The sequence below is a fragment of the Cebus imitator genome, unplaced genomic scaffold, assembly GCF_001604975.1.
Source record: "Cebus imitator isolate Cc_AM_T3 unplaced genomic scaffold, Cebus_imitator-1.0 Scaffold314, whole genome shotgun sequence".
Taxonomy (NCBI): Eukaryota; Metazoa; Chordata; class Mammalia; order Primates; family Cebidae; genus Cebus; species Cebus imitator.
This window is the reverse complement of record NW_016107629.1, coordinates 2,521,923-2,542,858: the sequence shown is the minus strand read 5'-3', so window position 1 is coordinate 2,542,858 and position 20,936 is coordinate 2,521,923. Positions and strand designations below refer to the sequence as shown.

The window sequence follows — 20,936 nt, the reverse complement described above, 5'->3', positions numbered from 1 at the left end:
TCTCGTATTTCGTTGAGCAGTGGTTTGTAGTTCGCCTTGAAGAGGTCCTTTACGTTCTTTGTTAGTTGCATTCCTAGGTGTTTTATTCTCTTTGTAGCAATTGCGAATGGCAGTTCGTTCTTGATTTGGCTCTCTTTAAGTCTGTTATTGGTGTATAGGAATACTTGTGATTTTTGCACATTGATTTTGTATCCTGAGACTTTGCTGAAGTTGCTTATCAGTTTCAGGAGATTTTGGGCTGAGACAATGGGGTCTTCTAGATATACAATCATGTCATCTGCAAATAGAGACAATTTGACTTCCTCCTTTCCTAATTGAATACCTTTTATTTCTTTTTCTTACTTGATTGCTTTGGCTAGAACTTCCAATACTATATTGAATAGGAGTGGTGAGAGAGGGCATCCTTGTCCAGTGCCAGATTTCAAAGGGAATGCTTCCAGTTTTTGCTTATTCAGTATGATGTTGGCTGTTGGTTTGTTGTAAATAGCTTTTATTATTTTGAGATACGTTCCATCAATACCAGTTTATAGAGGGTTTGTTAGCATTAAAGGGCTGTTGAACTTTGTCAAAGGCCTTCTCTGCATCTATTGAGATAATCATGTGGTTTTTGTCTTTGGCTCTGTTTATGTGGTGAATTATGTTTATAGACTTGTGTATGTTGAACCACCCTTGCATCCCCGGGATGAAGCCTACTTGATCATGGTGGATAAGCTTTTTGATGTGCTGTTGCACTCGGTTTGCCAGTATTTTATTGAAGATTTTTGCATCTATGTTCATCATGGATATTGGCCTGAAGTTTTCTTTTCTTGTTGAGTCTCTGCTGGGTTTTGGTATCAGGACGATGTTGGTCTCCTAAAATGATTTGGGAAGGATTCCCTCTTTTTGGATTGTTTGGAATAGTTTCAGAAGGAATGGTACCAGCTCCTCTTTGTATGTCTGGTAGAATTTGGTGGTGAACCCATCTGGACCTGGGCTTTTTTTGGTTGGTAGGCTATTAATTGCTGCCTCAACTTCAGCCCTAGTATTTTTCAATTATAACCAGCAGCCAGAGTTGAGAACCACGCTGCCTTAGGTGACCCAATCCATGCTTGCCTCTTCAGCCTTCTACCTTCCTGTTGAACCTTGTGCTGATTACGTTTCAGTCTCATTGGCTACTTTCAGCCTCTTAAATCCGTCTGCCTTCTTTTTGCTACAGGGCATTTTCATAGGCTATTTCATCAGACTGGAATATTCTTTCCCTGATATTTACATGGCCTCTTGACATTCAAGTCTTAGCTTGAATATCTGTAGTGAAAGCATTTTTGATACACTCAGTCATTTGCTATCATATTACCTGATATTTTCTGGGTAGTACCAACTACTATGTGATATTTTCTTATTTATGTCCTTTTCCTCCTTCCTTCTCCTGTCTCCTTTCCTTTATCTATTTTCGTTCCTTCCCGCTGGAGTGTAAGATTCTTGTTTATTTTTTTCACTACTGAATCCTCAGCACCTGGAACAGTGACTTGGAAGCAGTAGGCTGGCTCGCTCTCTCTTTCTTCATATATATATTCAGTACATATTTAAATGAGTAAGTAAATTGTGGAAATTTTAGATTATTTTATTTAATTAATTTTTTTGAGACAGAGTCTTGCTGTATCACCGAGGCTGGAGTATGGTGGTGCGATCTCGGCCCGCTACAACCTTCGCCTCCCAGGTTCAAGCAACTCTCCTGCCTCAGCCTCCCGAGTAGCTGGGATTACAAATGTGCACCACCACATCTGGCTGATTTTTGTATTTTTAGTAGAGATGGGGTTTCGCCATGTTGGCCAGGCTGGCCTTGAACTCCTGGCCTCAGGTGATCCACCTGCTCAGCCTCCTAAAGTGTTGGGATTATAGGCATAAGCCACTGCTCCTCGACTGAAAATTTTAGATTATTTTAAAATGACCTCTGTTGTCAGCTTTTCTTTACTATTTTTTACCTGCTTCAATATTTACTTTAAATTCTAAGATAGGAATTTTCTGTCATTTAATTGTATGCACCATTGTTATATCACTTCCATTATTGTCCTGAATTGTGAACTGAGACTTACTGTTATATTTAAATTTTAACATATTTGTAGTTTGTTTCTTGACTTCATTCAGATTCAGCTGTCATTTATTAAATACCCACTAGATGCCAGGCATTATCTCATTTAATTCTAAAGATATTTTATTCATTTCACTCATTGATCACATAATAAGGAAGTCACAGAAGTGGAATTGAATCCCAGCCTTCCTCATTTTGTACCCATACTTTCACATGTGCTACCTCTCATTTGGCTGACAAACAGGGATTTAAGTGGTGTTGAGGGTGGTCAAATGCAGTGTCTGCTCCAGTGTCTTTATTGAATACCAAACAGGTAATTCACGGTTACATCAGCCTTGATTTTGTATCTTGTTACTTGTTTTTAAAAACTAATTTATTATAAGCTGGGCACAGTGGCACACATCTGTATTCCCAGCTACTTGGGCAGATGGATCACTTGAGCCCAAGAATTCAACACTGGGATACATTATGATTGCGCTTATGAATAGTCAGCCTGGACAACGTAGGGTCCAGGGTCTAAAAAAAAGAACTAAAAAGTTTATTATAAGGCATATATTGCAAATATTTATTTTAGTTTTAACTTCAACTTGTATTTTAGATTCAGGAGGTACATGTGCAGGTTTGTTACGTGGGTATATTGTGTTCTGCTGTGGCTTGGGGTATGAATGGTCTTATCACCCAGGTAGCATAGTACCCAACAGTTATTTTTCAGCCCTCAGCACTCACTTCTTCCCTCCCACTCTGTAGTCCCCATTGTCTATTGTTCCCATCTTTATGTCTGTGTGTACTCAATATCTAGCCCCCACTTATGAGTGAGAACATATGGTATTTGTTTTTCTGTTTCTGCATTAGTTTGCTTATGATAATGTCCTCCAGCTCCATCCATGTTGTTGCAGAGAATGTGATTTCATTCTTTTTTATGGCTGCATATTTTTAATGGTATATGTGTATTGCATTTTCTTTATCCATTCCACCATTGATGTGCACCTAGTTCGCTTCCATGTCTTTGCTGTTGTGAATAATATTGCAGTAAACATACACGTGCATGTGTCTTTTTGGTGGAACTATTTGTTTGCCTTTGGGCATGTACCCAGTAATAGGATTGCTGGGTCTAATGATAGTTCTAAGCTCTTTGAGAAGTCTCCAAACCGATTTCCACAGTGGCTGAACTAACATTCCCATCAACAGTGTATAAGTATTTCCTTTTTTCCACAACATCACCAGCATTTGTTATTTTTTTACTTTTTCACAGTAACCATTCTAACTGATGTGAAATGTTATCTCACTGTAGTTTTGATTTGCATTTCTCTAATGATTAGTGATGTTGAGCATTTTTTCTTATGTTTTTTGGCCACTTGTATGTCTTTTGTGTGTTCTGTTCATGAAGTGTCTGTTCATGAAGTTGTGTAATGTAATGCCTCTGACTTTGTTCTTTTCACTTAGGATTGCTGTGGCTATTTGGGCCTTTTTTGATTCCATATGAATTATAGAATAATTTTTTCTACTTGTGTGGTAAGTGACATTGATAGTTTGATAGGAATAGCACTGAATCTGTAAATTGCTTTGGGCAGTATGGCCATTTTAACGATATTTATTCTTCTAATTCATGAGCATGAAATGTTTTTCCATTAGTTTGTGTTATCTATGATTTCTTTCAGCAATGTTTTATAGTTCTCCTTGTAGCAATCTTTCACCTCTTTGGTTACATGTATTCCTAGGTATTTAACTTTTTTTTTTTTTTTTTTTTTTTTTTTGCAGCTATTGTAAATGGGGATGTGTTTCTGAAACATTCAGCTTGTATATTATTGTTGTATACATTCAATGTTGAATGTTATTTGTATATAAAATGCTACTGATTTTTGTTCATTGGTTTTATGTCCTGAAACTTTAATGACATCTGTTCTAGAAGGCTTCTGAGGAAGTCTGTAGGGTTTTCTAGGTATAGAATCATATCATCTGGTAAGAGAAATAGTTTGACTTCCTATCTTCCTATTTGGATGACTTTTCTTTGTCTTGCCTGATTGCTTTGGCTAGGACTTCTAGTATTATATTGAATAGGAGTTATCAGAGTGGGCATCCTTGTCTTGTTCCAGTTGTTAAGGGGAATGCTTCTAGCTTTGGCCCATTCAATGTGAGGTTGCCTGTGAGTTTGTCATAGATGGCTCTTATTATAATATTTTGAGGTATGTTCCTTCAGTGCCTAGGTTGTCGAGGATTTTTATCATAAATAGGTGTTGGATTTTATCGAACACTTTTTCTGTGTCTACTGAGTTGATCAAATGGCTTTTGCTTTTAATTCTGTTTATGTGGTGATTGTATTTACTGATTTGCATATGTTGAACCCACTCTGTGTCAAGGGAATAAAGCCTACTTGATTGTGGTGATTTAACTTTTATGTGCTACGGGATTTGTTTTGCTAATATTTTGTTGAGGATTTTTGTGTCCATGTTTATCAAAGGTATTGGCTTAATAGTTACCTTTCTTTGTTGTGTCTTTGCCAGATTTTGATATCAGAATGATGCAAGCTTTGCAGAATGAGTTAGAGAGGGATCCTTATTTCTCAGTTTTTTTGAATAGTTTCAGTAGGATTGGTACCAGCTTTTTTTTTTTTTCCTGGTAGAATTCAGCTATGAATCCATCTGGTCCAGGGTTGTGTTTTGTTGGTAAGTGTTTTGTTTTTTAATTACTGATTCAATTTCGGAACTTAATATTGGTCTGTTTCGGGTTTCAGTTTCTTCCAAATTCAGTCTTGGGAGGTTGTGTGTATCCAGGAATTTATCCATTTCCTCTAGATTTTCTAATTGTTTACATGGAGGTGTTTGTAATAGTCATTGATGATCTTCTGTATTTCTGTAGGATCGGTTGTAATGTTACCTTTGTCATTTCTGATTGTGCTTATTTTGATCTCTCTTTTTTTGTTAATTTCGCTGGTGGTCTATCTTGTTTATCCTTTTAGATAACTAAATTATGGGTTAGTTGATCTGATGTGTGGATTTTTCAGTCTCAGTTTTATTCAGTTCTGCACTGATTTTAGTTATTTCTTTTCTTCTGCTAGCTTTGGGGTTATGTTATTCTTGTTTTTTCAGTTCCTCTAAGTGCGGTGTTAAATTGTTGAAGTTTTCTAACTTCTTGATTTAGGTGTTTAGCTTATTGCACATATTTAAACTAGAATTTATTGCTATTTTCACACCTGTTTTTCTAAGGGAGTCTAACATTTGTGATAAAATGCAACAAAGTTTGTTGTACTATTTGAATAAAATATGATTCTTTAGTTTGTATATGCTGGAGTTTTACTCTATTGCATCTCTGCTTCTTGCCTTTCTTGTGAAACTCTTCTTGTCCTTCTTAATATACTTAGTTATCTGTCAACATTTTCTTTACAATCTTTAACAAGTTGATTTACTTTTTACATATCATCATCCTTAAGTTCTGGCTTTCTGGTGAACAGTAGTACCCAGTCTTGAAAAGGAAAAGATATTATTTACAGAGTATTAGCTAATTCACAAAATTTCTAGGAGAAACAGGGAATGCAATTTACATTTTATCCAGTAAGGAATGGTAGTGCCAGGAGGAATTAAGCTCCTGATGCCCTAGAAGAGCAGTTCTCTTTGTGCTGGCTGCTCTCTTACTCTCATTGTTTGCTGCCATCTTCCCAGCCTCTTGTACATGAGAATGCTTGGCGGAACCTCGTTCATGAGTAGAACTCTAGCTGCATCGACTTTAAGAAATAATGTTTCTAGTTTCATAGCCTTTGTGGTATAGGAAGAATAATATAAGGATAGTTGGTTGTGTATCTTCATTGATTACCTAACTGTATTATCTGTACCTAAACTGACCTTACATTTATATTTCATTTTGCATCTTTATTAAGATGTCCCTTAGTTTAATCAGTTGTTAGTAACATAGTGGGTTTGACTTCTGATTGTCTTCAATCAGAGAATTTTATTCTGTGTTCATAGTATAAATCTTTAGAGCAGATCATCTTAAAATAGATTTCAGTACCTACCATGCATACAACTTCAAAATCCACTTTTCCCCATTGATAGCAGAGTAACCAAAATCAACTATAATAGGCTTGTAATATTAACATCTCATTCTGCACATAAAAGGGAGTTGATTTTATGTACTACTGGTTAAAAATAGTTATTTAAAAGAGGAACTTGAGGGAGAAGGATGGAAGTGTTTACAAATAATTCTACAATATATGTAAAACGAGGCCTTTTGGAGATCAAACATAAATGACACTGAGGAATGCTGGCAGCATGCCTGTGTTCTGTTCACTTAGCATGCTTAGATTCTGTAAATAATGCCTTCATTTCTGTTTCAGGACATAAAAATTATTAACATTGTGTGTTTGTACAATATTTGTATAGTATTCTGCTGCGAGTAACAGGTGTGGGCATAATTAATACTGTATTGCAAAGTTGATGGCTTATTCTTGGTGTATTCTTTTATTAACATAAATCACATTATTTTCTTGGTAGAATAAGTTTTGCTTAAGTAAAACTTATTTGAGGTAGACCTGGAATGCCTACAGAAATTCAGCTAGTTTCCTTTGGAAAACAAAATCATTATTAATAGTTATTTACCCCAATTGAATAAATATTAAATGCCCACTGTTTATATTTTTAATTCAGAAATGAGAATGAAGAATCATATCTACTTAGAGGTGTACTTACTGTTAACTAAAGCACTTTTATTTCATTCTTTTTTATGTGTATTGAAAGATATTTTAAAACACCAATGAAGACTAGCTGTATTTGGGGTTTGTCTGGGGAGTGGTTAGCATCATAGTCACACATTTTTACTTTTCTTAAAGAAGATGATTGAGACTTATCAGAAGTTAATTTGTGAAGCTAGCCTGAGAGATGTGTTATTGGTACATTCCTATATTAACTCTACAATCTGTTCATGGGTTGAATAATCCAGTCCAGCTCTTTCCTTGTTGAATTTCTTTTAGTGATATTTGTTGCTGTGTTTGTTGTAATAATATACTTGAGGACAGTCTGGCTCCTCTGCCTGCTAGCTGTGTGTCCTTGATTGGGTAAACTGTTAAGCCTCTTCATACCTCCATTTTCTTCTCTGTAAAATGAAGATTATAATTGTACATAGCTCTTCAGGTTATAAGGATTACATGAGTTAACATATGCAAAGTAATTGGCACCTGTTAGACTTTCCATAAGTATTAGCTGCAATAATTATTGTTACTTCTGTTTTTAACTCTTTAACATATTGTTCTTTATAGGATGACATGAACCATGAGACAAATTTTTCTCAATTTTATTATCAAGAATTGTAGTGCTGCTTCTGATTTATGTTGATGTTGTGATCATTATGACTTATGTAACTTTTTTTTTCTTTTTTTGAGACAGGGTCTCACTTTGTCACCCAGGCTGGAGTACAGTGGTGCAATCTTGACTCACTGCAGCCTCCACCTCCAAGCCTCAAGTGATCCTTGTGCCTCAGCTTCCCCCAAAGTAGCTGGGACTACAGGTGTACACCACCACGCCTGGCAAATTTTTTCTAGTTTTTATAGAGATGGATTTTGCTATGTTGCCCAGGCTGGTCTCAAACTCCTGAACTCAAGAGATCAGTCCAATTTAGCCTCCCAAAGTGCTAGAATTACAAGCATGAGCTGCTACCTGTAACTTTTTTTATTTTTTAATACTTTAAGTTCTGGGATACATGTGCAGAACGTGCAGGTTTGTTACATAGATATACACGTGCCATGGTGGTTTGCTGCACCCATCAACCCATCACCTACATTAGGAATCTCTCCTAATGCTATCTCTCCCCTAGCTTCCTAACCTCAGACAGGCTCCAGTGTGTGATGTTCCCCTCCCTGTGTCCATGTGTTCTCATTATTCAACTCCCACTTATGAGCGAGAACATGCAGTGTTTGGGATACAAAATCAATGAGCAAAAACCACAGACATTTCTATACACCAATAATAGACAAACAGAGAGTGAAATTGTGAGTGAACTCCCATTCACAATTACTACAAAGAGAATAAAATACCTAGGAATACAACTTACAAGGAATGTGAAGTACCTCTTCAAGGAGAACTACAAACCACTGCCTGAAGAAATAAGAGAGGACACAAACAAATGAAAAAACATTACATGCTTATGTATAGGAAGAATCAGTATTATGAAAATGGCCATATTGCTCAAAGCAATTTGTAGATTCAATGCTATACCCATCAAGCTACCATTGACTTTCTTCACAGAATTAGGAAAAACCTGCTTTAAATTTCATATGGAACAAATAAAGAGCCCATATAACCAAGACAATTCTAAACAAAAAGAACAAAGCTGGCAGCATCACACTACTTGACTTCAAACTACACTACAATGTTACAGTAACCAAAACAACACAGTACTGATACCAAAACAGATACATAGACCAATGGAACAGAATAAAGGCCTTACATATAACACCACACATCTACAACCATCTGATCTTCAACAAACCTGACAAAAACAAGCAATGGGGAAAGGATTCCCTGTTTAATAAATAGTGTTAGGAAAACTGGCTAGCCATATGCAGAAAACTGAAACTGGACCCCTTTCTTACACCTTATACAAAAATTAACTCAAGTTGGATTAAAGACTTAAATGTAAGACCCAAAACCATAAAAACCCTAGAAGAAAACCTAGGTAATACCATTCAGGACATAGGCATAGGCAAAGACTTCATGACTATAACCCCAAAAGCAATGGCAACAAAAGCCAAAATAGAAAAATGGGATCTAATTAAACTAAAGAGCTTCTGCACAGCAAAAGTAACTATCATCAGAGTCAACAGACAACCTATAGAATGGGGGAAAATTTTTGCAATCTACCCATCTGACAAAGGGCTAATACCCAGAATCTATAAGGAACTTAAACAAATTTACAAGAAAAAACCCCATCCAAAACTGGTTGAGGGATATGAATAGACACCTCTGAAAAGAAAACCTTTACATATGTTGAACCAGACTTGCATCTCAGGGATGAAGCCAACTTGATAGTGATGGATAAGCTTTTTGATGTCCTGTTGGATTCAGTTAGCCAGTATTTTATTGAGGATTTTTGCATCAATTTTCATCAAGAATATTGGCCTGAAATTTTCTTTTTTAGTTGTGTCTCTGCCAGGTTTTGGTATCAGGATGATGTTGGTCTCATAAAATGAGTTAGGGAGGATTCTCTCTTTTCGTATTGTTTGAAATAGTTTCAGAAGGAATGGTACCAGCTCCTCTTTGTACCTCTGGTAGAATTTAGCTGTGAACCCGTCTGGTCCTGGAGTTTTTTTGGTTGGTAGGATATTAATTGCTGTCTCAATTTCAGTCTTTGTTATTGGTCTATTCAGGGATTCAACTTCTTCCTGGTTTAGTCTTAGGAGGGTGTCAGTGTCCAGGAACTTATCCATTTCTTCTAGATTTACTGATTTATTTGCATAGAGGTGTTTGTAGTATTGTCTGATGGTAGTTTGTATTTCTGTGGGACATAATCTTTCGTATAAACAGAACCAAAGACAAAAACCATGATTATCTCAACAGACGCAGAGAAGGCCTTTGAAAAATTCAACCACCCTTTATGCTAAAAACTCTCAATAAATTAGGTATTGATGGAATGTATTTCAGAATAATAAGAGCTATTTATCACAAACCCACAAACAATATCATACTGAATGGGCAAAAACTGGACGCATTCCCTTTGAAAACTGGCACCAGACAAGGATGCCCTCTCTCACTATTCCTATTCAACATAGTACATTGCCCTGGCCAGAACATCCCCATCAGTAAGTTCTGGCCAGGGCAATCAGGCAAGAAAAAGAAATAAAGGGTATTAATTTAGGAAAAGAGGAAGTCAAATTATCTCTATTTGCATGACGTGATTGTATAATTAGAAGACCCCATCATCTCAGCCTCAAATCTCCTGAAGCTAATAAGCAACTTCAGCAAAGTCTCAGGATACAAAATCAATGTGCAGAAATCACAGCATTCCTATACACCAGTAATAGACAAACAAAGAGCCAAATCATGAGTGAACTCCCTTTCACAATTGCTACAAAGAGAATAAAATACCTAGAAATACAACTAACAAAGGATGTAAAGGACCTCTTCAAGGAGAACTACAAACCACTGCTCAATGAAATAAGAGAGGACACAAACAGATGGAAAAACATTCCATGCTCATGGTTAGGAAGAGTGAATATCATGAAAATGGCCATACTGCTCAAAGTAATTTATAGATTCAGTGCTCTCCTCATCAAGCTACCATTGACTTTTGTCACAGAATTGGAAAAAACCACCTTAAACTTCATATGGAATCAAAAAAGAGTCTGCATAGCTAAGACAATCCTAAGCAAAAACAAAAAACAAGGCTGGAGGCATCATGCTATCTGACTTCAAACTATGCTACAAGGCTACAGTAATCAAAATAGCATGGTACTGGTACCAAAACAGAGATATAGACCAATGGAACATGTAACAGAACAGAGGCCTCGGAGGCAACACCACCCCCATCTACAACCATCTGATCTTTGACAAACCTGAGAAAAACAAGCAATGGGGAAAGGATTCCCTGTTTAATAAATGGTATTGGGAAAACCGCCTAGCCACATGCAGAAAGCTGTAATATCCCTTCCTTACGCCTTATACAAAAATTAACTCCAGATGGATTAAAGATTTAAACATAAGACCTAACACCATAAAAACCCTAGAAGAAAACGTAGGCAATACCATTCAGGACATAGGCATAGGCAAGGACTTCACAACTAAAACACCAAAAGCAATAGCAACAAAAGCCAAAATAGAAAAATGGGATCTAATTAAACTAAAGAGCTTCTGCATGGCGAAAGAAACTTATCATTAGAGTGAATTGGCCATCAACAGAATGGAAAAAATTTTTACAATCTACTCATCTGACAAAGGGCTAGTATCCAGAATTTACAAAGAACTTAAACAAATTTACAAGAAAAAAACAAACATCCCATCAATAAGTGGGTGAAGGATATAAACAGACACTTCGCAAAAGAAGACATTTATGCAGGCTACACACATATGAAAAAACTTATCATCAGTGCTCATTGGAGAAATGCAAATCAAAACCACATTTAGATACCATCTCATGCCAGTTAGAAAGGCGATCATTAAAAAAGCAGGTGAAAACATGCTGGAGAGGATGTGGAAAAATAGGAACACTTTTACATTGTTGGTGGGAATGTAAATTAGTTCAACCATTGTGGAAGACAGTGTGGTAATTCCTGAAGGATCTAGAAATAGAAATACCATTCGACCCAGCAATACCATTACTGGGTATATACCCAAAGGATTATAAATCATTCTATTATAAAGACGCATGTATACATATATTTATTGTGGCACTGTTCCCAATAGCAAATACTTGGAACCAACCCAAATGCCCATCAATGATAGACTGGATCAAGAAAATGTGCCACATATACACCATGAAATACTTTGCAGCCATAAAAAGGATGAGTTTGTGTCCTTTGCAGGAACCTGGATAAAGCTGGAAACCATCATTCTCAGCAAGCTGACACAAGAGCAGAAAATCAAACACTGCATTTCTCACTCATTAGTGGGAGTTGAACAATGAGAACACATGGACACAGGGAGGGAGAGGGATAACAAGGGGTGGGGGAATGGGGAAGGATAGCATTAGGAGAAATACCTAATGTAGATGACAGGGTGATGGATGCAGCAAACCACCATGGTATGTGTATACCTATGTAACAAACCTGCACGTTCTGCAAATGTACCCCAGAACTTAAAGTATAATAATAATAAAAAAAGAAAGCAGCCAATATGAAAAAAAGCTCATCACTGGTCATTAGAGAAATGCAAATCAAAACCACAATGAGATAACATCTCACACCAATTAGAATGGTGATCATTAAAAGGTCAGGAAACAACAGATGCTGGAGAGGATGTGGAGAAATAGGAACATTTTCACACTGTTGGTGGGAGTGTAAATTAATTCATCCATTGTGGAAGACAGTGTGGCAATTCCTCAAGGATCTAGAACCAGAAATACCATTTAACCCAGCAATCCCATTACCGAGTATATACCCCCAAAGGATTATTAATCATTCTACTATAAAGACACATGCACACATATATTTATTGCAGCACTATTCACAATAGCAAAGACTTGGAGCCAACCCAAATGCCCATCAATGATAGACTGGATCAAGAAAATGTGGCACATATACACCATGGAATACTATGCAGCCATAAAAAAGGATTAGTTCATGTCCTTTGAAGGGACATGGATGAAGCTGAAAACCATCATTCTCAGTAAACTAACACGGAAACACCTGTAACTTTTTTTTAATGTCACTCTTTATGTTGGATATTAGATTAGATTCAAATTTTAGATTTTTCCAGTATATTTTGTATATCATCTTTTCCTTTCTTAGTTTCATCTTTCCCTTTTTAGTTTTCCTTGTCCACTGTTTTTAATTTAATAATACATTATATTAAGCATATTTTTGCAAGCCAACTTAAATACTTTCTGAAACTCTTGGGTTTATATATGTGGTAGAGATGTATATTTTTAAAACCTGGTTGAAGTCATATTCTATATGTACTTTGATATTCTACTTTTGCTACAATCATTTTAATTCCCTACAAGACAAGTTTTATGTGCATTGTAATGTAAAATTTTACTTTAGTATCAGTAATAAGAGAGAGCTCAAATTTCTTTAAACAATAAAAATTTACTATTATATTTTCAGTTTTTTTCCTGAATGACATTATGCCTTGGAAAACTAATTCTAATCTTATTCTAGACACTATACACACAACCACTTTGTACAGTTTTTTATTGAGCTATTGACTTATATCTGGATTTCTCATGGGAAGTCTCAAAAAAATTAGCTTATATCATTTAAAGGTGCTAAAAACATTTAAAGCATATAATTGCTTTAAGGTTCAAATTTATATTCTTTCATGTATTTTATGAGTTATACTTAGGAGATTTTAATTTTTAGTAGAGTTTCTCAGTTGCAAATCAAAAGAACATAATTCCAATTGACATGTAAGAGATACATGGATATTTTCCAGGGATCTGAATGGAAGTGAGGTGTTCAAGGTTAGACATTGGTAGACCTAAAGGAATAAAACTTCATGTCCTGTTATTTTTAAAATGTTAAGGAAATGCAGAAAGAGGAAGTGGATTAGGTTCTATGATATCATTAGTGCTATTTTTATTCTCTTAAGTTCAAGAGATTCAGCATGAGAAAAATATATGCAAAAATAAGGACCTTCAATTTTTAAAATTTTTATTAGGGTGTTTCCAAAATGGCCATATGGAATAAGCACACTTTAAAAAAGAAATTTGCATTTCCATTTGCTAATAGGAATGTGCAGTAGATAGGAAGAATGAGGATATGATATATATTTTTCACAACTCCATTATACAGTGTCTGTTAAAGATATTAAAACAATAATTTTGTGGTATTACAAACCAAATTTTCTATAGGCAGAAACCCTTGAAAATGATGTTACTTTGTTTTAAACATTAGCTTATTACTGTACCTGAAATTAGTGCATATCACTTCCCCATTCAGCCTATGCTGAAAAGTTTTATTAATTAGATTAGATTCAGTTGTTCTCTGCAAGTTTAGTTTTACTTTGGTTTCCTTGTACTTTCACACAATTGAAAATAACTTCTGATAATAACTAATACTGGGGAAAGTAGGGCCAACTATATCTCTTTAAGGAAAGCTGAAATGTTTGTCTTTCAATAGAAGTTCTTGATTATGAAAACCAATAGCTTATATTAAAGGAAATGCTTTTCTTTTTCTTAGGAAGGTTTTTATTTTGATGCAAAGGTGTAATAGAAATTGTCAGCGGCTCACGCTTGTAATCTTGCCACTTTGGGAGGCTGAAGTGTAAGGATTGCAGGAGGCCAGGAGTTCCAGACCAGCCTGGGCAACAGTGAGACCTTGTCTCTACAAAATATTTTTTAAATAGCGCTCTCTGCCTCTCTGCCTCTCTCTCTCTCTCTCTCTCTCTCTCTCTCTCTCTCTCTTTCACTCACTCACTCTGTCTCTGTCTGTACACACGTGTGTATGTGTTTATTAGAAATGGAAAATGACTCTTTCGAATATGATGGCATACAGAGTTTAGGTAATAAAACTGAACTGAGCTAGTCTTCTAAGTAATATCAAGTATTTCCCATTTCTACCCTTCTGAAGATTGAAGAAAGACAGAGCATTTCTGGTCTGTAGCTTTGGTTGGCATTTATAGCACTGAGCTATTTTGATTTGCTGCTGTGTATTGTGTAGCAACAAATAATAATTTTACTTTGGTGAATGTAAGGGAGTCTCCAACTGCTAGGTTGGAAAGAAGAACCCTATGTACTAGTTGTCTTTCTCATCATCTCTATTGGTAAATGTTTACTTACTGGAATAAGGCAAGTACTGTACACATTCTATGAATTAATAAGATATAAAAATACGTTGAAATTATGACTAAATAAAATAGTACTTTTTTATATCATGCACAGAATGGTGATTCAGATATGTTGGTATGAGAATGAAGAATTCTTTCTATTTAAATTTTTTTTAAATGTTACCAGTTTTTAGCCTCAGCTCTTTAGGAGTCTGAGCCTCTTAGGTCTGGTAAAGTGACGACATTCTTCATCTTTTTCTGGGCCCAAGCAAAAGACTCCTAACCTTAATTGGGCTGTTTTCAGTCTGAAGCTGTGATTTTCAAAATTAACATCCATCAGTTTCTTTGAAAATATACTAGTTGAATGCCTTCATCCTTCCATCTCCTCTCTGAATTCCAACAGGAATGCTTAAAAGAGACAAAGCCTACTCTTTCCTTCTTTCCCTCATTTTTTCGCTTTTTATTTATGCTATTTTGTTGTGTATTTTGTATATCTTTGTGAAATCTCATATCATATTAGAACAAAGAAGGGTATAAATATTAATTTAATGTCTTTTAAATCAGTGTTTCCCACCTGGAAGGCATATCAGAATCATCTATGTAATGTTTAATAAAAAACAGATGGTTGGCCCCATGTTGACCCTGCTGAATCCGAATCTTCAGGGTGGTGGAGCTTAAGTTTATATGTTTCAAAAATTTCTCTGCTGCTTCTGATAATGTATCTTTAACTTTGAATGGCTGCCCCAAACTGTGTTTTACTTTTCCAGGGTAATGAAAAAGTGTGATGTGACTCTATAGCAAATATTTTTCTGGAATAATTCATACCAAGAGTTTTCTTTAAATTCATCTGTTTTTATATAACTTAAAAAACTCTGTGTGTGTATATATTTATATGCACATGTATATGCATATATAATATTTGATTTCTTTTCATAGTTTGACTATAAAAATGACCCACAAATACTTATTTTGATTTTGACCTATTTTTCTTGACAGTGATCCCTTTGGTGTTTGTTCTGTAGCATAAGCATGAGTGGGGATGAATCTTTTGCTTGAGTCCAGGAAAAGATGAGGAATGTCGTGACTGTCTCAGTAAACACAGATGACGGTGATGAATTCAGTCTTGGTTGTTGTAACTGTCATTGGCAGCAAGAGAGTGATATTGCTTTTGCATAGAATTTAGAATTCATAGTTGAAAAATTAAAGTTATTTAAAAAGGGCAAATTTTGATAATATGTCAAAAACCAGCCTTTTAAGGTTATAGGAACTTGCTGAGTTTGAATGTTACTATTTTTCAAGGGTCTTTATGATTCAAAATGAGCCTATTCATAGTTCATAAGTCAGTACTTTTTTTTTTTAATTTCCAATTTTTATTTTAAGTTCAGAAGTACATGTGCAGGAGGCATAGGTTTGTTACATAGGTATATGTGTGCCATGGTGGTTTGCTGCACAGAACATCCCATCACCCAGGTAATAGGCCCGCCATCCATTAGCTGTTTTTCCTGATACTCTCCCTCCTCCCACCTTTCACCCTCTGGCAGGCTCCACTGTTTGTTATTCCCCACCAAGTGTGCATGTGTTCTCATCATTCAACTTCCTCCTACATGAGAACACATGGTATTTGGCTTTCTGTTCCTTGGTTAGTTGCTGAGGACAATGGCCTCAACTCCATTCATGTCCTTGCAAAGAACACGATCTAGTTCCTTTTTATGGCTACATAGTATTCTGTGGTGTATATGTACCACATTTTCTTTATCCAGTCTACCATTGATGGGCATTTAGGTTGATTCCATGTCTTTGCTCTTGTGAATAGTGCTGCAATGAACATGTGTATTCATGTATCTTTATAATACAACAGTTTATATCCCTGTGGGTATATACCCAGTAATGGGATTGCTGGTTGAATGGTATTTCTACCTCTAGGTCTTTTGGGAACTGCCACACTGTCTTCCACAATGGTTGAACTAATTTACACTCCCACCAACAGTGTAAAAGTATTCGTTTTTCTACAGAACCTTGCCAACATCTGCTATTTTTTGAACTTTTAATCATAGCCATTTAGTCAGTACTTTCTTGATAGTGAGAATGTTGAAGTAATTAAGACTTAAATTTTAATCTCGGTTTCAATAAAGATTCATTGCCATTATGAATATAAAGCAGATTCATTACTTTTCTATTTGCTGAAAGTTGGGAGTGTGTAGCCAAAAATTTACAAAAGACTTTAAATGTTTGGATAAAAATGACTGTAAATGTGTTTAACTTTTGTTTGCTATAAGTGCAAAAAATGTATCTGAAGGTGATAGAAAAGAAGCTATCCTTATTAGCACATGTAAGAAAAAATTGTTCATATTATATAGCTCCAGATTTTTTTTTTTTCTTTTAAGGAAGAGCATCACCCTGAGAAAGTCTCATAGTATCTTTTTTTTTTTTAAAAAAAAAAAAAAAAAAAAAAGAGAGAAAGAAAGAAAAAAATGAAAATAAAAAAAATTTTTTACAGTACATACACTGTTATATGCCACAACTATTAATAGTTTGCTTAAGTCTGTTACACTATTTTATTGTTAGCACATTGTGTGTGTGCTTTGAAAATTGCTTGTAAGTGCTATGCTATTGTTTCCCAATTCCTGTACCTCATCTGATGACTATCCTCTTCAGTTTTCTCCATTATCAAGCCTCTTTAAATAAAATGAGTCACTGTGATGGTCCTAGCATAGCTTTTCAGGAAAACTCATCAACTCCAAGAAAATGCACATTATTGATAAACATCTCTCCATGTTGAGTTTGCATGATCTCTCATTTTAAAATTGAATCAACACCTGGATGGTTAGGTCACCATAAGAGTTGGCATACAAAAATACAGGAATAAAGCTGATTGAGTTAAATTCTGTTATTCAGGTAGAGATTACTGCCATTATGTAAACAAACATTTTAGAAGAGGAAGAAAATGCTATATATGAAGAAGGAAAAAATAACCTCTCACCCTTACTATATTATGTAATGAGTAATAGAAAAAAAATCTTAAAATGACCAAAAACAGCTTTCTGAAGATATTTGTTTTTGGGGATTGGTGAAGATGACTTCTCAGTTGTTATATGGAATGTTAAGTTCAGAGAGAGGTGACTCTATAAAGCCATGTAAGCTACCCTGCTTATCTTAAAAATTAATTCCTCATGTTCTTTGGTGGGTTGTGGGGATTTGTTTTAGGATATGACTGCGCGTGATCTGCTACAGCAGAGATATACCCTTCCAAATGGAGACACTGCCTGGCGATCCTCACCCCTTGTGAATGCTGCTCTGGAAGGCAAGCTGGTCTTGTTGGATGGCATTCACCGGGTAAATGCAGGCACACTCGCTGTATTGCAAATTTCCCAAACACACACACACACACACACACCACACACACACACCAGTCTGACTTACATATTAAAGATGAAACTGTCTCATTCTTTTTTTTTTTTTTAACTGTGTTATGTAGATCCTGAAAAATCATGATTCTATACCAAGTAGAACGGTACTTTTTTTATTGTTATAAACACAATGCGGTAAAACTCCAAATAGTGAACATTTTGGGAAAAGCCACTGCCATAGCAAAATTCTGTGTGTAGGTGCTGCAAAAAGAAAGCTCTTCAGTAGTAAGTTTGAGAGACTTTATATATACAGGTGTATATATGCAGCATATCACACTGCTGAAGTTTCTACAATTTGTCAGTCACAGCTTCACCATTTACAAACTCCTATGAATCATAGATCTTAATTATTGGTTGGTCTTGTTGGAATCTTTTTTTCTGAGAGAGAAAGAAAAATAGTTTTGTGTATAAGATATATAATAGCTTTTAAATTATATTTTATATAGACTATAAAAGCTCACTTTGTTGTAAATTTGAACATTTTTATAACTATTGTTTTCTTATATTTAGGTGGGAAAAATTTCCACACATTCCTAAAACTTCTCTAGAATTTAATGTTGAGAGAAGACTCGTCATGTGTAATTTTTATAGAAAATATTCCCATCCTGTGTCATTTTAGGAGATTAATATGTTTTTTATTTATTTTGGTTCTCTAAACTTGCAGACGTTTGATTTTTAACTTTGACTCATAAGGAAAGGTTAAATAAGTAGAATAAGCCATTTCCTCCACTAACCACTCAAGTTTTCTTTTTTTCTTGAAGCGATACAGATTCTGAATATAATTAAAGATTCTAAATACATTGTTAATTCTGATTAGATTTTAGAGCATTTGAAAATAGTCACACATTTTCAGTGATTTACCATAAACGTTCCATAGATTTACAATATTTTTTCTCACAAGCAGACAACTGCAGACATGGTAATAGTCCCATTTTATTATCTATCTCTTACATGTTTGCAAGAAGTAATCATAGAAGCAGCTACTATCATTACTTGAGTACCTACCCTGTGCTTGACATTGTGTTAACCCAGTGTTTCTCAGGCTCTCAACCTTGGAATCACCTTGCAAGAAGGGAATTTTAAAAATACTGATGCCTGGGCTTCACCATCAGAATTTTCTGATGTAATTTGTCAAGGCAAGGTCTGAACATTGGCATTTTTTAACTCTTCCCAGAAGATTCTATTGTACATTCAAGATTGAGAACAACTATATTAAGCATCCATTTTACATTAGCCATTTAATATTCATTAATATTGTGAAGTTTTGATTTGTTACAGAAGATGAAAGTTTAGAGAGATAGAGTCATTCGCCCATTCCCCAGTCATTCAGCTAATCATGAGGTGGAGTTGAACCCAAGACTGATTGGTTCCACTGCCCGCACTCCTACCCTATGCATTATACAGCCTCCCCTCCCTTCAGTATTTATAGAATGGAGGCTATGTAGGATAACTCTTTTGTGGGCACCAGGAGACTTAGGGGTTGGTTGGTGTGAGATATAGAACAGTGCTTTTCAGCCATTGCAACATCTGGAAGACTATGCTATGTGTGATGTGGATGGTTAGGTCACCATCAGAGTTGCCTTGTGAAAAGCAATGTAGTTATTTCATTATGAATATTTTTGATATTTTTAAATCTTGTAATTCCAAAGATAGAAATATTTTGATGCCAACACTTATGCAGAGTTACTTTAGACTCAAGAGAATGCCACCTGCCTTGTTTATGAATATATACCTTGTGGTTATCCTGAGACACTCATTCAGCTGTTTCTTTTCCTCTCCCTCCTCTTCCTTTCTTTTTTCCCCTCTTCCCCCTCTTTCATATCCCTATCAAGTATGTATGACTACTGCCCTCCAAAAGAGAAACCAACAGTTTTTCCAAGTACAACAGCACTAGTCAATTTGAAATTTTGAAAGGTCTAACAAAATTATTAGACTCGATTGCCAGCAGTAATAGACTGTTGAGTTACTGATTCTGCCTCTGAAAACTTCAGCGTTCAAAATGGATTAATTTATTTTTGGACTTTTTTCTTATCTGTTAGATTAATCCATGATCGAGAGCTAAGCCTCTATGATGGTTCTAGGCTCCTGAGAGAAGACAGGTATATGCGTTTAAAAGAGGAGCTGCAAATGTCTGATGAACAGCTACAGATGAGGTAATTTGGGGTCCATTACTCTTATTTTTAACTTATTATTAAGTTAAAAATAATACTGTTTATTATTTTTCCGAACCTAGAGTAATGCCAAGACAACTTTGAACAGTTTAATAATTTGGTATCCTGGGTAGGACACTAGTTTGGCATTTCTAAAAACTTGAAGTTGCTCTCTAAGGTGCACTCTGTAGTCTCAGCCTTACTTTTTTTTTTTTTTAAACCTAATCAACTGTTTTATTGGCTTTTTTGTTGTTAATAGGACAGTGATTTGTTTTTTTATTTCAATAGTTTTTGGGGCACAGTTGGTTTGTGGTTACATGGATAAATTCTTTAGTGGTGATTTCTGAGATTTTAGTATACCTGTTACCCGAGGAGTGTACCCAATATATAGTTTTTTATCCTTCATCCCCCCTACCAAGCTTCTTTGCCCCTGAGTTCCAAAAGTCCATCGTATCATTCTTTTTTTTTTTTTTTTTTTTTTTTTTTTTTTTTTTTTTTTTATTTTAATTTTTTATTTTTTTTTTTTTTTTCTAAATTGAAGGCAACAAATGAAAGTTAACTCCTAGCTTTGTTTTATCTAGGTTTTTTTTTGGAGGGGTTGAAGAGAAAAAAAGAAAAAGAAAGAAAGAGAGAAAGCAAGAAAAAAAGAATGAAAGAGAGAAAGAAAGAGGAAGAGAAAGAGGGAGAGAGGGCAGGAGTCTTGTTTTATTGTCCAGGCTAGAATACAGTCTAAAAATGGGTATTGAAAACCTCTTTTATGCCAATAATTATGCTTAACAATGGAGACAGGAAGGAATAAGGGAAGAAAATAACAAACAAGCAGCCAACCAATATTTCATTTAAACCTGTGAAATGCTATGCAATTACTGAGGAGTGATTTACTTCCAATTATATAGTCACTTTTAGA

General features: G+C 35.3%; 1 protein-coding gene across 5 annotated transcripts in view; it reads left to right on the top strand.

The window, feature by feature from the left end:
- Nucleotides 1–20,936, top strand: part of VWA8 (von Willebrand factor A domain containing 8) — a 386,591-nt gene that overhangs the window by 110,712 nt on the left and 254,943 nt on the right. For all 5 annotated transcript variants that reach the window (XM_037729667.1, XM_017503777.2, XM_017503778.2 and 2 more), the window contains 2 exons: nucleotides 17,677–17,835; nucleotides 19,917–20,032. In XM_037729667.1, coding sequence (XP_037585595.1) covers nucleotides 17,677–17,835; nucleotides 19,917–20,032 — 275 coding nt within the window. The remainder of the gene's footprint in view (nucleotides 1–17,676; nucleotides 17,836–19,916; nucleotides 20,033–20,936) is intronic.